Raw genomic sequence first — 20,572 nt, forward strand, 5'->3', positions numbered from 1 at the left:
GCATGCGCAGAAATGTAACTGCAACCTGCAAATATCAACTCGGCGTTAATTGTTTTAAAGAACTGTCCCGCAATAAAAGTGACCCAGGTGTAAGTATAGGACAGTTTATACACACATCGTGGGTTTGGTTTTGTCTTGAATATATTGACTCTTTTTGCTGTGTCCACAGTGGAGGCTGACTTAACTGCGTTGTCACATAACCACAGCGCCATCTTCAGGCCGATCCAGCGAAGTGCACACCCGAGAAGGAGGAGCGTTGGCTAACATTAAGTTTGGCATCATTTTGCAAATTGACATTTTAGTGCCGAATATTCGGACACGTTTGACTGTTTTATTTAAAGATGAAAGGAAATGACAAGACAAGAGTATTAAAATCCTTTATTGAAAGTGTTACACAGGGAAAGAGTTGCTTTGTGTAATACAGGACAATTAAATGTCTAGAAAGAAACCTAGTGTGGACACAGGTGGGCTACTGTGGAGCAGTGGGGCAGCTGGTGGACTTTCAGAACATTCTCATGTTTTCTTGCAAGTGTGAGTGGGAAAATACAAAACGATGCTGCAAGCTGGTTTTGATTGTTGACAACAAATTGCATTTTACAGATGATTTTTTTTTTAAAGGCAGCATTTGTGACTTTGCAGAGCTGCCTTGATTTGAGAAATCCTGGTAAATTCACACGTACATTTACTAGGACCACCAGGAAAGCTTTAGATAGGCAGTCCCACTACTCCTAATTTCTAAAAAGACAGCTACAAGAAGCTAGTGAATGGTGTTCATTAAAAAACAAACATCAAAGAGAAAATCTTAAGTTTTACAGAAGAATAGACTGGGCAAAATACCTCTACAGCATGTGACGTATTATGCAACATGTTTTCTTATTTATTTAAAAATCTTCTTTGCCAGAAGATCAAACTGGAATGTCATTGCAATGCAAATGTTGAATACAGAAACAATAAGAATAACACTTGGGGTTCAAAAAATTATATTTAAAAGTGTACTCAAACAAATCAAATTCAAATGTTTTTACTCCAGTCAAAACAGGACAGTGTGGCTCAATCTATAGACACGGAATGTTATGTAGTTTTTTAAAATGTTCATATTTATCTTAGTGCTAATCACGATTATGTGCATCTTTCACCCTTTCAATGCTGCGTTCACTGCCCCTTGTTGTGTGTAAAAAGCAGCACCGTCAAACCTAAAACAGGCTGATTTTTTTTTTTTTAAATGACATCACAATTGCAAAACTTTCATTTAGCCAAGCACAAAATATGACTTTAGTCTAGACAAACGGTACCAGTGGTGATCATGTGATCTATACATGTTTAGTTTCTTGTTTTCCGTTTTTACGTTCAGTATACTAAATAGTTTTACCTTGACATGTTTCAACTGTCAACTGGTGTCTTCTCATACCTGACAATATTTGCATTTCAAAGAGATATTTTCTGGAAAGCAAGGGACAATTCTAAGGGTTTCCCAATACAACGTTTTCAGTTCCGATACTGATATTGGAGCCTTGAGTATTGGCAGATTGATTCGATACGATACGATACGATACCAACATACTTTAATTATTTTGTACTGTGAAATGTTAAAAAAAAATGTTGGCTAAAGTGAAATTAGTCAAAGAACAATGAATGGTAGGTATGAAAAACACTAATATATTTAATATTGACCATCTGAAATGGATGTATGCTTTCTCTAAGTTGAAGTGGAGTGATATTTTGACACCCAGTGGTCACAGTAATTCATTAAATGAAGCTCCTGACGCAGTAAGCTGAATGATGCAGACATGTTTGTTACTGGATACTTTCTAATACACGTCTGTGTAAGTAATATGTAAGTACAATTATTTGATACTTGTTTATATTGATAAATGTGCTCTTTTAGACTGCAATATTGTTCAATTAAGGACACTTATTACATATGTCTAGCTTGTGTGGTATTGTGTGCTTAGCTGTTGTGTAGCTGCTAGGTCCTAGCAGCCTGTAGCCTACCATGTTTACCTTTTGTAAATGACTTGACTAAAATACAAGAAAAGAACAACCTTGTGTGCTTATTGTAGGACATTTAGATGTTAACTGTAAACAAGTAAACACGCTGCAGGACTGCTTGTATCAAAGATTGTACCACACAGTTATGCAAGCGCATATATTCCCATACTTGTTTTTTGCTGATACCTCAGCGATATTCAATTTCAATAATGGATCGGGACAGCCCTAGAAAATGTTTCCACCTTCCAATAATTTCCACCAGAAAGACCAGAATTTCCCCCGATCAATGTTCAAATGCAAATATGAACCGACTGTCCACTGTAAGGTACTTGCCAATATTTTCATTTTTAAATGAGAGAAAAGACGGGAGAGAAAGAAGAGCACAAAACTCCCAGAGAAAAAGTTAAAAGGTAGTCTCCGTCATAAGTGTCACCTAAGCACCGTGACATGTCACTTATCAGCTGTACTTTAGTGGCGTGGAATATTTAAGAAATTAAACATTCACTCAATAAGAAAACAAAATGAGCCATTGTGTTCTCTACGCATCCTGTCACATTCACCTCACCTCCATGTTGTCTTTTCATATCAACTTCAGGTTGTCTGTGTAAAACCACCGGGAGGGTTCAAACAGTGAGAAAAAGCCACCTCGCAAACATTTAACTCGCCTAAATAAAAATGTGCTCCCTTGCCTGTCTGCATAGGAACAGGAACTACACATACCATTTGTAGCGTCAAATCATGCCCATTTAGTACACAAATCTAGTTTGAAATGCTGTGAACACACAAATGTAGAAGAGGAGCAGAAGAAGAACGAAAAGAGAAGCTTGAGGAATGAGTGGTTGGTACCGTTAGTGAGTGATAATGGTTGTTTGGCTAGTACTGTACTGTACTGTACATTTGACTGCAATATCGTCACAAGGAGGGAAGATGCTAAGAGCAAACTAACGCGTCTGAAGATGGCGCTATATGACAGTGTGTGGGAACAATGATGGTAATCATTTATCTTGCTTATTCAGCTTGTACATGAGTATTGTCTCTTTTGGTAAACACTTTAAAAACACTATAAATGTTAGCTAACAGAAGTGTTTTTCCCGCTCCCTCAGCGTATTGTCATTATTTGATTTTGTTTTAGAGGGACCGATGTCTTGGAGGAGGCGCGCTCTCTCTCTCTCTCGCTTTTGTCATGATGATGATGAGATGGTCGTCCTTCAGGATGGGCTCTTCAGCTCTGCATGTCAGGAGAAAGGAGAGGGGAAGAGCTGCAATCAGCATCCGTGAATTGACAACCTTGCCTATATTTACATATTGACCACGCCCCCTCATCATTGGAATAATCCTCAAACCATCATCAACACAGTGCAACCTCTACACAACAATACTTCTGAGACACTTGTGTGGGTGTGGAAACCGTTCCCGTCCCTACATAATGGAAATGGAAATAATCTGTTACAGGGTCAAACTGGCCATGGTAACCTTTATTTACAATTTAGGCAACCTCTGAAGTCTTATTTTCACAACTGAAATGGAAATACTTGTGTAAAATAAGGAGTATCCTTCACTATAAAGTCACACGAGTGTAAACAGAAGTGAACCACAGATACAAGTCAAACCTTGATACAAGTCCAACACTATTTTCTTCTCTTAACACACGAATGTCTGCTTAAAAAAAAAGCCGAAGAAAAAGTAAAAGCGCAGACACTGCGTTATTTTTTAGCTCTAGTCAAGTCATGTGTGACAATTTTCCTACTTTGGAAGCCTAATTTTCCCCCCAAAAACCTCAAAATTTTTAACACCCCAGGGCCTTTAGGCTTTAATATTATATTAGCTACGATAGAATTATATATGAATATAATTGTACGGATCCTAGGGCGTGTATTTTTGGGAAAACTATCCAAATCAATGAATGACTTCATTAATCAAAATGAATGAATTACAAATGATAGCAGCACAGCATGCAGAGTGAAAAACTGGGAAAAAAAATACAGTCACAATTAAAAAGCTGTGAAAATACTTAGAGGTTCCACTGTAATGGTACTAATATTAGATTTTCTAATATTATTATTGATGTTAATGATGCAAATTATTCTTAGTATTACTATTGATGTTTTTTTATGATGCTAATATTACCAAATACTAGTACAGGTAAAATACTTACTATTTTATTATTGTTTATGTTAACATTAGCAAAGATTATTAGTGTTGAGGTTAAAGGTGCCATATGTAATAACGTGGCCAGAAATTATACTGCAATCACAGTCAAAATTGTGTAGTCCCCTCCCTCTCTCCCTTGACTGAGGTTGCCAGATACGCAGCCGAATCCAGCTCAATTGACTGGGCGATTCCAAGGAACTTCAAACTTCCACTGCCTCTTACTCGGGATTTAAGTGCTGGGACCATAATAGCTGACCAGACAAGCGTTTTGTCAATAACAAATCTCTAACCAACACATTTTACACGGAATTTAGGCTATTTTCCGGAAGAAGTACGTTATGCCTGCGTACAATATCACAACAAATGGCAATCATATGGTTATTGTCAGTACTATCAGAAAACAAAGACTAAAACTACAACCAACGCTAGCAATGGTTATACTGGGGAAAATAAGTAGAGCATGCTTAGCAGCCTAATGTACGCCCAAAACTAAAGAGACATTTTACCAAGGTATGCCTATAGGCTATACAAATGAGGAATTATTTAATAATGTGATTTGGCTGTCTCCATACGTTTCGCATTGCCATGATGACAGTTGTGCTAATGTTGGAACCCATTTCCTCAGCGTATCAGCATATTGAGAACGAAATAGGCACTGACACTACCCATATCCACATAGGTTTTATTTGTCGAAAATATATTTTGCCCTGTCAGTTCAAATACACATTGACATACAGGCTAACGGGCATATATTTCCCCCGTTAGCCTATATGTCGATGTTAGCATGCTTAACATTGCACTAGGAGCGAAGCACCATCACACAAACTTACTAACCTTATTAGAAAAGATCATAGACTGTATTGGACAATACAGTTTACATACGAAATGTCCATTTCCATTTATTACAAGTAATAAGAAAACGTAAATGCCTAACTTACCTATCAAGGAGGAAATTTGGCGTCAGATGAAAAAATCTTATCATCCTTCAATCGTCTCCATCTTTTGAAGGCATCTCTGATACAAATCCTAATTTTGTTCCTGGCTTTGTCATGAATAAATTGAGAATCGTAACAACGCCTTTTAGATTTACTAAGATCTGACATGTTTAGTAACTTTACCAGTGGCAGTAGCCAGACGAAGAGGGGGGTGCGTAACCGGCAACCTGGATGTGACACTCTCACGGACTTTCTAATTGGTCAAAGGGTGGAGGGCGGGACATCGAAATGAAAACAATAACAAGATTTTGGGGCTGTAAATTTAATTTTGAAATGAGCATATTCCGGCTGAACTACTGTTATCAGTTAAAGAAATATTAGAAAAAAAACATGTTTTATTAATGCATTTTGACATATCAGGGCCATTTAATGATGACTTGACATGCAATTATTACATATGGCTCCTTTAAAGATACCGGTAATAACATTAGGAAAAACGTACTATTACTTTAATTCACATTAATGATGCTAATATTAACAAATAGCAGTACTGTATTACTACTGTTGTTAATTAAGCTAATATTAGCAAATAATTGCTACTATCGTTATTGATGTTAATGATGATAATATTTGCAAAGGCTTACTATATTATTGATGTTAAAATGAGCAAAGACTTACTAGCATTATCATTGATGTTGATCCTAATATTAACTAACACTTATGAGTATTATTTTTGATGTTAATAATGCTAATATTAGCAAATACTTACTAGTATTACTATTGATGTTGATGCTAATATTAACAAAAACTTACTAGCATTATTATTGATGTTGATGCTAATATTAGCAAAGATTTACTAGTATTATTGATGTTGATCCTACTGTAATATTAGCAAACACTAGTATTATAATTGATGTTCAAATTTGCAAAGACCTACCAGTATTATTATTGATGTTGATGATAATATTAGCAAAGACTTACTATTAATATTAATGATGTTGGAGCTATTATTAGCAAAGACTTGCTATTATGGTTGATATTAATGATGCTAATATTAGCAAAGACTTACTATTATTATTGTTGATGTTAATAATGCTAATATTAGCAAATACTTACTAGTATTACTATTGATGTTGATGCTAATATTAACAAAAACTTACTAGCATTATTATTGATGTTGATGCTAATATTAGCAAAGATTTACTAGTATTATTGATGTTGATCCTACTGTAATATAAGCAAACACTAGTATTATAATTGATGTTAAAATTGGCAAAGACCTACTAGTATTATTATTGATGTTGATGATAATATTAGCAAAGACTTACTATTAATATTAATGATGTTGGAGCTAATATTAGCAAAGACTTGCTATTATGGTTGATATTAAGGATGCTAATATTAGCAAAGACTTACTATTATTATTGTTGATAATAATAGTGCTAATATTAGCAAAGTCTAAGTATTATTATTGATTTTAATGACACTAAATTGGCCCTAGTGTGTGAATGTTGTCCGTCTATATTGGCCCTGCGATGAGGTGGTGACTTGTCCAGGGTGTACCCCGCATTCCGCCCGAGTGCATCTGGGATAGGCTCCAGTAACCCCCGCGATCCCGTGAGGGAAAAGCAGTAGAAGATGGATGGATGGATGGATGGATGGACTCTAATATTAGCAAGACTTACTTGCAATATAATCAATGTTTTATATGATGCTACAGTAATAATGGCAAAAGGGACTATCATTACTAATACCTGAGTTGTGTCAATCGTCCTCCTCGGCCAGTTCAGTTTCTTTATGAACCACCACTCTGGTGACAGACATGTCAGGATGTTGCTCTTTGGCCTCCTTAATGGCCTGGGCCAGAGCCTGCAGTGCCAGTAACCACCAGGGGGAGAGGCAGCAGCGAGCACAAGCAGGCAGGTTGGTGTGCAAGAGAGGGAGGGAGGTTGTGACAAAATGAAAAATGCAACAGAAGAACATAAAAAATGGAGAAGGAAGCTGGATGATCACAGCGACATGTTTCACATTCACAAGAAAGAAGTAGCAGGAAATTAAACCAAGCACATTCCAAACTAAAATATGTTCAAATGTAAGCCACATGTCAGTTCTTACATTTGTTATGAATGCAACATGAGGACAAAGTAACAAAAAGCAGTGGAGGGAGATCCATGCTGATGTAAGCATCTGTGACTTAAGCTAAGCTTTTATTACGAAGCTAAAATGCTGCGAGCTTCATCATGCTAACATCAGCAACATGTTTGTTTTTAAGTTCCTCCAACCTTTGCTAAATCCAGACTAACTCTTTGATAAGAGTGACGGTGAGGCACTGACCTGGTCGTGGTCGATGTCGCAGTCGCCGGTGATGACGATGCGCTTCTCAATCCTCGTCTCTGACAGGCCGCCCTTTAATGTCTGCAATGAGTTCATTCAAATGTTCAAATCCACTTAGTTTTTCTACACACACGACGTTCCTCGGCCAATCTGAGGAAACCGTTAACGTCAAATTACGTCACCTCTGAAAGACATTAGACTTTGACAAAATAACCCATTACATCATTCCTTATGAAGTAACTAACGTGCTGAAAAAAATAATAATTAAAAGTGGGATCACATTGAGGGGGAATTAAACTCACGACTCTGGCACCATGACATAAGAGCATCAATAAATGATCGACCTTTTATCATATAAAGTATGTCTGTATAATTCGATATTGCAATACCCTGCAGAGCATATCTTTAATGACATCTAGTTTTTAAACGCTGTTGTTAGTGATCAAATAATCAGTTGCACTGTATGTTAGTTTTATTTAACTCATTTTTACACAAGTCCAACAGTCATGAAGGTTAGAATATGAGTTCAATAATCCTCTGTAGAGTAAATACTTTCATTTTGTTAAGCTCATACAGGAAAAAATGAAAATGAATATGCATTGTGATCTTAATTATGCGGCGCTACTCTGGGAGGCTGGTTTGTATGCGTGTGTGTGTGTATACCTTGGTAATGTGCGTGGTGGTGGTGGTGCACAGAGACTCTGAGGTGATTGTCTGAGCTGTCATCAACACTCCGGGCTCGCCGTCGCCACTTCCATCAAGCTGAAACAAAACAGAAGAGGAAGAGAGATGAATATTTAATTAAATAAACCAAACTTCCCTCATCTAGATTCTCCTTAGCACTTTTACCCCTGCAGGAGAAATAATGAATATTGAGTGACGTCACATTATTGACACACTCACACACGCACACACACACCACAACTGCTGCACCTGTGCGGCTTCGTATGTGATGGTCTTGGTTTCCGTATGTACGATGGGCACTTCCTTGGTGGCTATCTCGCTTTTCTGCGCCGCAAACGTGTCTGATATTGTCACCATTTCTGTCTTTACCACAGGTGGCTGGTAGGGGGCGACAGAGAGAGGGGAGGAGAGAGGGTTAATGCATTAAAACTGGACTTGTTAGGAAAAACAAACAGGGCCACTGAGAGGGCAAATGCACTTCCAGTTCAATATATTAGTTTTAGTATTTATTAGTTGTGTTAGCCTAAAGGGCAAATTTCATCACTATCAATCGTAGCATTGATCATATTGAAAGACAAGCGACCGACCATTTCCACGTGCATACATGCACCCAGGAAAACAAGGCAACATCACGAAACAACACTGAGACGCTTCACAAGCGGCATGACTGTGAAGCATCTTTGTTGTCAACATGCAGCGTGCACAAAAACAACACACAACAGTAGGGGTGTCCTGATACAACCTTTTCATTTCCGATACAATACCGATATTGGCCAATACCGATATTGATTTAATACGATATCAGCAGGACTCATGCAATGTTTTTTATTTTGTAGTGTGGAATGTTATACGTGAAATTAGTCAGCGAACAATGCTATGTATGAAAACACTAACATATTCATTATTAACCATCTGTAATGGATGAATGCTGTCTTTAAGTTGAAGTGGAGTGGTAATTTTAAAAATAACTGGATACTTTCTAATACGCATGTGCCTTGGAGACTTTGTATGTGTAACTATAATTATTTGATACCTGTTTATATTGACAAATGTGCCGTTTTAGACTGCAATATTGTTCAATTAAGGAGACTTATTACATGCGTCTAGCTTGTGTGCTATTGTGTGGTTAGCTGTTGTGTAGCTACTACCGTAGTTCCTAGTAGCCTGTAGCCTACCATGTTTACCTTTGGTAAATGACTTAACTAAAATACAAGAAAAGACCAACCTTGTGTACTTATTGGAGGACATTTAGATGTTAACTGTCAGTCAAGCTTTGCACAAGTAAACTCGCTGCAGGACTGCTTGTATCGGATATTATATTGGACAGGTTACATAAAAGCCATCCAATACTTTTTCTGCGATTTCAATATTAGATCGGGACACCCTTACACACCAGCATGAAGAACTGTCAGGGACAAGCACACAAAACATGCCAAGAGCCTTTTCACCACTGACCTACAGTAACAAGCCAATCAACCAACCAGTGAGCATTACACATAGGAAGAATACACACACCAAACACACACACACGCACGTCAATATTTGTATGAAAGCATCATGCACTTAACATGCCCTCTTTTTAAACACAAACACAGCAGCAAGCAGGACATGTAACACACACACACACACACACACACACACACACACACACACACACACACACACACACACACACACACACACACACACACACACACACACACACACACACACACACACACACACACACACACACACACACAGAGTGTACCTTGATGGTGTGAAATGTATAAACACAATGTGAACTCATAAAACTATAATTTTTCAAAATAATAATTTCATGAGCGTTTGGGGCACTGTTACGCATAATGTACATTTAAATAATGTGACCATACAACCTGTTTATGGGCACCAAACGTAATCGATGATCCCCCTTACTTGTTTGCTCCACTTTCGAGGGTGTTCAAACGTTCGCTTTTCAAGTTCATGAAAGAAATGTCTCATTCCCCAGGCTTTGCTACACCTCTTAAATTGTAGCTTGGAGCTCCATCAACTATCCGTCGGGCAGTTACATACTTGGACGCAGTAGGTTTGATCATTTAGTCTTTCTTAGTGAAAATGCTAGCTTAATGTTAAAATGTAATGTTAGCATGTAGCTTACATGGCTAAGTCAGTGTTGCTAATATTTGTGTGCATCTGTCCTAATCCTTAATGTTATGTTGTTGTATGCGATATAATGACATCTGTTACGTTGGATAAGAAATTATTGTGTTTATGTCAAAAGTGGATCAAGTACCCAATAGTGCTTCTTAGAGACACAAAAACACATCTCATAAGCATTAAAGCTGCACTCATACAAAATGTTGTGTCCCCAGTAGGATTTACTAAAACACTTCCGATATTTGACTTACATTTTTTATTTTTTTATTTATTTATTTCAGGCAATAACATAAAAAAGTACAAAGTTGACAACACATAATAATATCAATTAATATAGTGCAAAAGGTAATGTATAGTATGTAATTCATGATTGTCCAGTTTAGCCTGAAAGGGAGTGGGAAGAAGATCATTTTTTTAATCCTACCCCCAGTTCTCCATTCAGTGATTATTCACATGAGTTTCACTCTTACTTTGTTCAATGATTATAAAATGCTTGTAATTTAATTACTTTTTATTAGGGATGTCCGATAATGGCTTTTTGCCGATATTCGATATGCCGATATTGTCCAACTCTTTAATTACCGATACCGATATCAACCGATACCGATATCAACCGATATATACAGTCGTGGAATTAACACATTATTATGCCTAATTTGGACAACCAGGTATGGTGAAGATAAGGTACTTTTTAAAAAAATGAATAAAATAAAATAAGATAAATAAATAAATAAAAAATTCTTGAATAAAAAAGAAAGTAAAACAATATAAAAACAGTTACATAGAAACTAGGAATTAATGAAAATTTGTAAAATTAACTGTTAAAAGTTAGTATTATTAGTGGACCAGCAGCACGCACAATCATGTGTGCTTACGGACTGTATCCCTTGCAGACTGTATTGATATATATTGATATATAATGTAGAAACCAGAATATTAATAACAGAAAGAAACAACCCTTTTGTGTGAATGAGTGTAAATGGGGGAGGGAGGTTTTTTGGGTTGGTGCACTAATTGTAAGTGTATCTTGTGTTTTTTATGTGAAATTAAAAAAACAAACAAAAAAAACGATACTGATAATAAAAAAACCGATACCAATAATTTCCGATATTACATTTTAACGCATTTATCGGCCGATAATATCGGCAGACCGATATTATCGGACATCTCTACTTTTTATTGTTTCTTTTTATGTGCAGCACTCTGGAAACTGTTTTTTTGTTATTAGTGGAATATGAATAAAGGGGATTGGATTGGATAAAATAGGTAAAAAATACTATAAAATATTACTATAGGATATTAAGAGTAGTCTTTTGTCCTTTTTAGGTGCCTTCATAGTGATTTTGTTTGTAAATGTTCCACAGTGGAAGTAGGTGCGCATGGGGATTCTACATAATCCTGCAGAAGCCGGAGGGACATGGGCACAGTGAGAAGCATGAAGGGAAAAAAAGGTAGTGTGTTGGGCGGTAGGGAAGGGTTGAAGACCCAGAAAAACTCCGCAGGTGGCCCAGACTTTACCTCAGAGCAACAAATAACCTGCGACCGCGCCTCCACCACCGAGTCTTCCCCGTTCACTTTGGGCAGCTCTTCTTCCTCAGTGGTAACACACATCACCTCTTCATGCGGCGTCATTCCATTAGGAGCTTTGTCGGGCGTCTTCATTGGTTCTTCTGCGCCAACTTCCTTCTTCTCCTCCTCTGCACAATCCTTGCCTTCATCTTCTACGGCTGCTGCAGCCTGATTGACCTCAACAGGAGAGGAAGAAGCGGAAAGTTCCTTCCGCTCCTGCTCTTCTTCCTCCTCCTCTTTCTCCTCAGGTATTTGAGCGTGGCGAATAGACAGGGAGACATTCGGATGATACTCCGCTTCCTCATCGCTCTCGCTCTCCGACGAAATGCTTTCACGCTTCTTCTCAAGCCTTGCGCCTCCTTGGACTTGCCCTTCCCAAGTCTGAAGCTCCTCTGCCGGTTTGGCCGCTTTGGAAATCTCTTGGACGACAACTGTTTCCTCAATTTCAACTTCCGTCGTCTAAACACACACACATGTGCACAATCGCATGCACACAAAATGAGGTGCGCAGTCACACACACGTGCACACACACACACAGCATGGGAGACAAAAACAAAAGTAAAATGTGATCAATGAACATTAAAATATGAAAGGAAAGCTATGGAATATGAAGAAATGTTCCACTGTGGAAGTAAAAGACAACATGAAGGAGGGATGGAGGACACCGTGAAGCTGAATGGGCGGAGAGAGCAAGTGACGTTAGAGCACCTTGGAGGGTTCTTTGGCATCGCAGTTATCAGCTGTGCCGGCGGCCTCCTCCTCAAGGACCTGTGTCACACACAAGCAGCCGTCGCACATGTCAAATCACCAACACATCATCACCAACAGCATTTCATCCACGTTTGTGCCGCAGCATCAGAACGGCGCAGAAGAGAGACGTCACAAACAAAGACACACATTAACATGGAATAAAAATATAAATAACGAGGAATCTATTGCGGTCAACGACCACAACGCATCCCTTCGTCTACACAGTATGTGAACGGAGCTAGAGAATGGAAAGGTAAGGAGGAGGCCCCAGACAAGACGTACCACTGTCTGCTGTTGGACACGCGTCGCTGTGGCTGGAGACGAGGTGAGATGCTTCTCCCACAGGTTGAGCTGAGGAGGGGAGGGGGGCGACGCCTCCATAAAGGAGCGCTTTAGCTCGCTAACGCTAGCCTGGTGTTTCAGTACCTCATCTTGGGTCTTATCGTGGTCCTGATGAAAGGTGAGTGGAGGAAGGAGAAGGAGGAGGTTAGGTTTAAATGGATAAGGGAAGTAAGGGAGGACAGGTGGGAAGGGATGGGGTCAGAGAGAGGGACGGGTGAGAATGTTTGGTCATCGGAACTGTCATGTCAGGGGTGTCCAAACTTCTTCCACCGAGGGCTAAATTAAAAGTCTGAGGATTTGTTGCCATTTTGATGTTTTATTTTGTTAGCAGGTTAAAAGCAACCCATGTTGATCTGATAAGATGTTGTATAAATTTACATAACATTAACATATTAATTACAGAAAAAGCAGCCTGCATGTCAGCCTTGTGTCGTACAGTAAGTGGCAAAGTGTAATAACATTATTATTATGATTAATAGGAGTGTCCGATACAACTTTTTCATTTCATATTGGAGCCTCGAGTATTGGCCAATACCGATATTGATCCGAAACAATTTATTAAGTGAAGTGCTTTATATTTATATAGTGCTTTTCTGTAGTGCCTCAAAGCACTTTACATAGTGAAAACCATTATCTAAGTTACATTTAAACCAAGGCGAGAGGCTCTGGGAGCAGGTGGGTAAAGTATCTTGCCCAAGGACACAATGGCAGTGACTAGGATGGCGGAAGCGGGGATCAAACTTTAAACCCTTAAGTGGCTGGCACGGCCACTCTACCATCCGAGTCACACCACCCCAATATCAGCAGGAATCATACATACTTTTATTTTGTAGCGTCAAATGTTACAAAACGTTTGATTAAGTGAAATTTGTCAAACAGAGAACATTGATAGGTAAGAAAAACAGTAACTTATTTTATTATTACGTTTCTAGAATGTACTTATGCTTCTTGTTTTTTTGACGACACATAATGGCTACCATAACAAATTAAGTTTAGCTCATAATGTTTTAAGTTGAATGATGCAGACACATTTGTTACTGGATACTTTCCAATACACTTCTTCCTTGGAGACTGTGTATGTGTAAGCAACATGTAACGATAATTATTTGATACTTGTTTATATTGACAAATGTGATATTTTAGACTGAAATATTGTTCAATTAGGGACACGTATACTGTATGTCTATCTTGTGTGCTAGCTGCTGGCTCGTAGTAGCCTGTAGCCTACCAGGTTTACATTTTGTAAAAGACTTGACTAAAATACAAGAAAATACCAACCCTGTGTGCTTATTGGAGGACAATTAGATGTTAAGTGGCTGTTCAGCTTTGCACAAGTAAACACGCTGCAGGATTGCTTGTGTCGGAATTTATATCACACATTTTACATGCTAGCACATATAATCACGTACTTGTTTTTTGCTGAATCAATATCGGATCGGGACACCCTTAATTATATGTTTTAACATTTAACCATTTGTCATTACATTATGCCTTTATGCTCTTTAGTATGTATTCTTAACAGGCATTTTATCATTGCTTAATTGTATCGTTTTTAATATTCTGTGGGCCAATAGAAAAAAGATCAAGCTGCCCCCGGGCTACACTTTGGACACCCCTTTTAGGCTGTCAATTAAGATGTCAAGAAGGACTCCATGTTTCACTGCGGCCATACACTGAGTCTCGATGCAAAGCGTGTAGGTCTGTGTGTGTGTGGCTACAGTAAAACAAGGCAACTCCATTTCCTCCTTACTTGGTCTTACCAGCATGACTATTCAACAACATGGAGGTGTTGGGTCATATGATCACAAGAACTTACTTCTGATTCAGTGAGACAAAGAGTGTGTTGACACTTGACCTACATGTCCATGATCATGTCTCCACACTCTTATCACCCCAATGTTGCATGAGTTGGTTTTAGTATGTTACCAAAACACACGGGTCACACAATCATCTTAAAACAGGAAGAGGGAGCTTTCCGTGTGGACGTTGTGGAGGTGGGGTTAGTCAGGGTTAGGCAAGGCAAAACCTTTCAACGGCATAATCAACACTGAGGCCTAAAACAGCATTCCACATGCACATTTCATGCACGTGTCTGGCCACAGAGCAGCCATTCATCTTCTGTTCAATTGTGCAATAGTAGAAGCACCTTGATGGTACATTTGAACTACCTTCAGGTGTACAGTATCTAACTAAAGTCACCACACTTCACTTTTTAGCAACTATTGTATTATGAGATCCTCTCAAGGGACACAAAAGCAAACTTGGATATACTTTAGAGCAGTGGTCCCCAACCTTTTTGTACTTGCGGACCGGTCAACGCTTGAAAATTTGTCCCACGGACCGGTGGGGGGTGGGTGGCGGGGGTTAATAAAAATGTTTTATTTTTTTTTTTGTCATAAAGAAATACAATCATGTGTGCTTACGGATTGTATCCCTGCAGACTGTATTGATTTATATTGATATATAATGTATACATTGTGTTTTTTATGTTGATTTAATAAAAAAAAAATTAAAAAAAATAAAATGTACTTATTTATTTATTTATTTTTATTTCTTGTGCGGCCGCGGCCCGGTACCAATCGGTCCACGGACCGGTACCGGGCCGCGGTTCGGTGGTTGGGGACCACTGCTTTAGAGTACAGTACTCAGTGTACAGCTTGTATATATTTCTATCCAGTCAACATGTCCAAATAGTGTTAACATTTTACATGATTATTGTTATCTAACACAGGCTAAACACTAAATAGAATTGATTAGAACATGTTACACACCTTGTTACATGTGTTCAAGTGTAAAGAAGACACCCCATCGCCTTCATCCTCCTCATTAAGAGACTTGTCATGTAGGTGTCTGTGCTTCTTATGTTACTCTCCTTGTTGTTTACCCACAATGAACCACAGCTCCGTGGTGCCCGTAGCACTTGCGAAGCCCCATAGGATCAATAAAATATATATTTATTCATCTATTCAAATATAATGTATATCTACCTATCTACCTCTATATCTAGCTTTATATCAATCTATCCATCACGTTAAGGCAGTGGTTCTTAACCTGGGTTCGATCGAAACCTAGGGGTTCGGTGAGTCGGCCTCAGGGGTTCGGCAGAGCCTCCGCCGCAGCGGTCAAGACACACCAGACTCATGAATTGATTAACGTGGACCCCGACTTAATTAAACAAGTTGAAAAACGTATTCGGGTGTTAACATTTAGTGGTCAATTGTACGGAATATGTACTGTACTGTGCAATCTACTAATAAAAGTTTCATTCAATCAATCAATCGTGTAAATAAAAACTTCTCCCTATCGGCGTATCTGTACAGTAAAGTTAACATTTGAATGACAATAAAAAGGAAGTCTAAGTCTATGTATTATGGATACCCCCAAACAATGTTCCCTCTAATTTTCCATCTGATTTGCAGGTGTGTAATTTGTTGTGAGTTCATGCACTGTGTTGGTTTTGTTCTTTGAACAAGGTGATGTTCATGCACGGTTCATTTTGTGCACTAGTAAAAAAAACATAACTTTTTCTTGAATTTGAACAAAAAAAATAATAATAATAATTTTTCACTAAAGAAGGGTTCGGTGAATGTGCATATGAAACTGGTGGGGTTCGGTACCTCCAACAAGGTTAAGAACTACTGCGTTAAGGTAAGTATTGTAAGTGGAATAATTGTTCCTTGCCAATAGTTGTGTTGTCACCTATTTAGACATGTATGGATATCTAAATGTATGATTACTCATTTTAAGCAGATAGTAAATGTATACTGCCATACAAGCTGTACACTGACTAAAGAGGGTATATAAGGTCATACAAATACTTTGAATGTGGGTGTATTGACACCTGTGCGTATATAATTTAGCTTGTCAGAAGGGCTGCTGTGTGAATTTTGTACCATTGTATGCCACAACTACAACAACAACAACAACAGCAGCAGCAGTAGCAAAAAACAAAACGGATGCGGATAAAGATGGTGGGCATGCAAACAAGAGCTTGAGAGTGCTGCAAGGAAAGAAGTGACCAGGTCCGATGGCGTCGGTTGCACACAGAAATATGCGATAGATTGATCTGATTCAGCTTCAGCAATCAAACACGACGCCAGTACAAACCTCTAACATCAATTTACTGTGCCTCACATAAATATTATCCCCCCGCACTCTCCCTGGACTCTGGAGGACGGACATACAGCAAAAGTAGAAATGGGGGAGGGAAAAATAAGTTAATGTGCTTAAAAATGTTAATTAAATAAACTATTAATAATAATAATAATGATATAAAAATTATAAGTATTACAATAAAATCTAATTAATGACAAAACAAACATGATTGAGAAAGAAAATAAAAAAAACATTAAAACCACCACAAAGGACAGCAATTTACAAACAGACCACACAGCTTTCACCCACATAAAGCACACCAGTATGCAAACCCAGAGTAACGCTTCAAACAGAAGATTCTAGGTCAAAGTGCACTTTTAGGAGTGATTTTTACCATCAGGTCAATTCTGCAATTCAAATGTGAGGCAATTATTCAAACGTACACTTTAAATATGGGGACTAAGGTTGTCCCAATACAACTGTTTTACTTCCAATACTATACTGATACTGGAGCCTTGAGTATTAGCCAATACTGATATTGATCCGATACAATATCAGCAAAAATCTTACATACTTTTATTTTGTAGTGTGAAATGTTACAAAAAAGATTGATCAAGTAAAGCTAAGTACTTTAAGTTGAAGTGAAGTGGTAATTGTTTTTGGCGACACCGATTTGCCACAATGAATAATGAAGTTAAGCTCATGAAGTAAATTGTAGGAGGCCAACACGTTAGTTACTAGATTCTTTCTATTTGTTTTTGCTCTCCAGACTTTGTATGTGTAATTAATACGCAACTATAATTATTTGATAATTGTTTATATTGACAAATGTGCTGTTTTAGACTGCAAAATTGTTTAATTAAGGACACATATTACCTACGTCTAGCTTGTGCTATTGTGTGCTTAGCTGTTGTGTAGCTGCTGCCTCCTAGTAGCCTATAGCCTACCATCTTTACCTTTTGTAAATGACTTGACTAAAATACAAGAAAAAAAACACCTTCTGTGCTTTTTGGAGGACATTTGGATTTTAGCTATCCAGCTTTACATAAGTAGAACTACTTGTATCATAGCTTATATTGGAGAGTTTAGATGTGAGCCAATATAATCCAATACTTTTTTTTTTTGCTGATATCGGTACAGATCGGGACAACCCTAATGAGGACAAATGATTTAATTTTGTTATTAAAATCCCTGTAGATTGCAGACTTGATCTGATGGAAATGTGATTCTGTGTCATTAGGCTAGCGCCATATAGCCAAATCCACTGGACCACCAACATGAACTTCATGTCGCATGTTTTTCAACACTCAGCAAGCAAAGCATGCTGGGTAAAGACAACCCGCTACAGACCTGGGCGGGCGTGGCTTCCACACTGCCAGGACTCAAGTCCACCTCCTTAACCTTTGGTAGCGTTCGCCGTAGCAATGGTGATAGATAAGATAATGAAGCGGCACCAAGAAAGTGAATGATGAGTGAAATGGATAATGGGAAAAACCGTTGTCTCAAGTTAGTATCAGTTTTGGCCTTAGGGAGCAGAGAATGTCCTGACTGTATAAACCTACGCTGCGTTATGTTTGAAGGCTTTAATGGGCTTGTCGGCAAGTTCATGATGCTGTTAAAAGATTCAAATAAGGCATCGATTTATCTGAGGTCCACTCCAGAAAAACAGAATGTAAATGTGCAAAATATTAAGTATGTGGGACGGCAACAATGTAGTTCGCCAGGGATAATAAATACACTACCATGAATCAGTTTGTGTGTAAGCGTGTGTAAGCAGGGTATCGTCACATTGTTAAAATAATTGCCTAAGTCATTTTTTGTCAAAATTTGCCTAAATCATCTCCTCATGACACCGGCCACCTATGGTAAAGTCGCCTACAGTGTGCTGCTGACCGCTGTCCTCAATTGATCAAATTATGTGATTTTTGTTTTACCCCTTTAAGATAATGGTCTATGTCAAGTATGTTAAGTTTTGGTGAAGTTTTTTATGTATCCTGAAAAACTTGAAAAAATGAGTTAGGCGATGATCTTAACAGGGTGACGGTATGCTTTTAAGTGCCAAAAACGTGATCGCTGAGCTATGATTTGTTGCCATGTGCAGCTTCTACTCGAATATACTGTATCTATAGCTGCACTGTAAAAGTCAAAATGTTATCACTAAAAATGGTGGCGGCTATAGAAGGTTTCTTTTTACGACTTGTGGACCATGCAGCCAGCAATTATCTGGGGCACGGCATCTATTAGAGCAGAGGCTACTTTTAGAGAAAATACTGTAATGTATGTGCTCTCTCACTACATTTATAATTGTATTTACTGTAAATCTTCTCTGTAAATTATCTGTCTATTCAATCATAATACATATAATCTCATTAATATAACATTTATGTTCCTATGTTCTGTAAATTTCTAAACATCTGCGTGGGCTGGAAAAGGAAAAGGGACCAACGAGGATCAAGAGATGGAGGCATCAGGGGAGGTGGGTGACATACAGGGGGTCAAAACAATAAAAGTGGTGGGTGTGTGGACGCTTCACGCCGCAGGGTCGCACATCTCTTGCGTCCTCGTGTGACGCCTGACGCGCGGGGACGTTTGTGTGTTCGTGAGGAGTAAGGTGTCCCGCTTGAACCCATCCTTTTCTGTCACAGCCCTTCGTCGGCCGGAGACCAGCTTCTCCAGATAGCAGAGAGTCAGGCCGAGGGGCGTGGCCAAAATTAAGGCCAGGAGCAGAGAGCGGCTCGCTGTCAACATCACGGCCAGCAAGAAGACAACTAGGAGGCAGGGTAGGAGGAAAGGGGAGGGCTTGGAGAGGCGGCGCTGCACAGATTCGCCTAGGGAGCCGGACCAGAGGGTCGAGGGCACAGCGGGGCGGTCACAAAGGGCCGAAAAAGGGGGATGATGGCGAGTGATGAGAGGCAAACATGGTTGTCTGCCCAACCTGGCTTGCAGACTGCAGGAGAACATCTCACGTAACTGAATCCACTTTGACCCCAGGTTGCTTACAAGTTGGTGCAATCTTGCCACAGCGGCGCTGGCAGCCATACTTTTAGCTTTGGTGATTATAAAAACCTTAACTTTGTTAGCTGACTGTGACACAGTGAGGGGAAACAAACGTAACCTCTGTGTAAGAACTAGAAATCGCTTCTTGGTGAGCTTAGTGCGTCCCAACGCCGAGCAAAACCCGAGCACTAGAAAGACATACTTGACCACGCCTCTCAGCCAGATCGGTGATCTCGACGCTCTGATTTCATTACATTCCTCCGTAACCAAAAGCTCTGAGGCATGTGTCGGGGGGCAATGAGTGACCGGCGACAAGGGGGGAGGGCTTTGTTTGTTTGCAAGGTGCTCGATGCCCACTAATGGCGGCTCTAAACAGTCGCTTAAGGCAGCCGCATCGTCTGCGAGATCGCCGCCCTCGGAGATGTCGGACAAGCCGTGGTCGAGCTCGGAAATGGAGTCGAGTGACGGGGGGATGGAGGAGAGCGAGGATGAAGAGGAGAAGGAGAAAGGAAACATGAAGATTGACTGGTAGAGCGAGCAAACCAAATGAAAGAGCCAAGATGGAAAATGTAAAACAAGATTAAAG

At 39.1% G+C, this 20,572-nt stretch overlaps 1 protein-coding gene across 16 annotated transcripts in view; it reads right to left on the reverse strand.

The window, feature by feature from the left end:
* Positions 1-369: 369 nt before the first annotated feature.
* The window catches only part of LOC133648351 (band 4.1-like protein 2), a 106,191-nt gene continuing 85,988 nt past the window's right edge, over positions 370-20,572 (reverse strand). For 4 of the 16 annotated variants that reach the window (XM_062044351.1, XM_062044353.1, XM_062044354.1 and 1 more), the window contains exons 15-23: positions 17,002-17,061; positions 12,835-13,002; positions 12,511-12,570; positions 11,751-12,260; positions 8,343-8,471; positions 8,073-8,171; positions 7,410-7,490; positions 6,830-6,944; positions 370-3,217 (exon numbers count right to left, since the gene is read on the reverse strand). In XM_062044351.1, coding sequence (XP_061900335.1) covers positions 6,840-6,944; positions 7,410-7,490; positions 8,073-8,171; positions 8,343-8,471; positions 11,751-12,260; positions 12,511-12,570; positions 12,835-13,002; positions 17,002-17,061 — 1,212 coding nt within the window. In that variant the 3' untranslated portion in view covers positions 370-3,217; positions 6,830-6,839. Of the gene's footprint in view, positions 3,218-6,829; positions 6,945-7,409; positions 7,491-8,072; positions 8,172-8,342; positions 8,472-11,750; positions 12,261-12,510; positions 12,571-12,834; positions 13,003-17,001; positions 17,062-18,607; positions 20,512-20,572 lie in introns of those variants that run through there. The other 12 variants (XM_062044358.1, XM_062044355.1, XM_062044361.1 and 9 more) reach the window with 12 other exon arrangements.

This window comes from Entelurus aequoreus, linkage group LG04 (genome assembly GCF_033978785.1).
Source record: "Entelurus aequoreus isolate RoL-2023_Sb linkage group LG04, RoL_Eaeq_v1.1, whole genome shotgun sequence".
NCBI classification, from domain to species: domain Eukaryota; kingdom Metazoa; phylum Chordata; class Actinopteri; order Syngnathiformes; family Syngnathidae; genus Entelurus; species Entelurus aequoreus.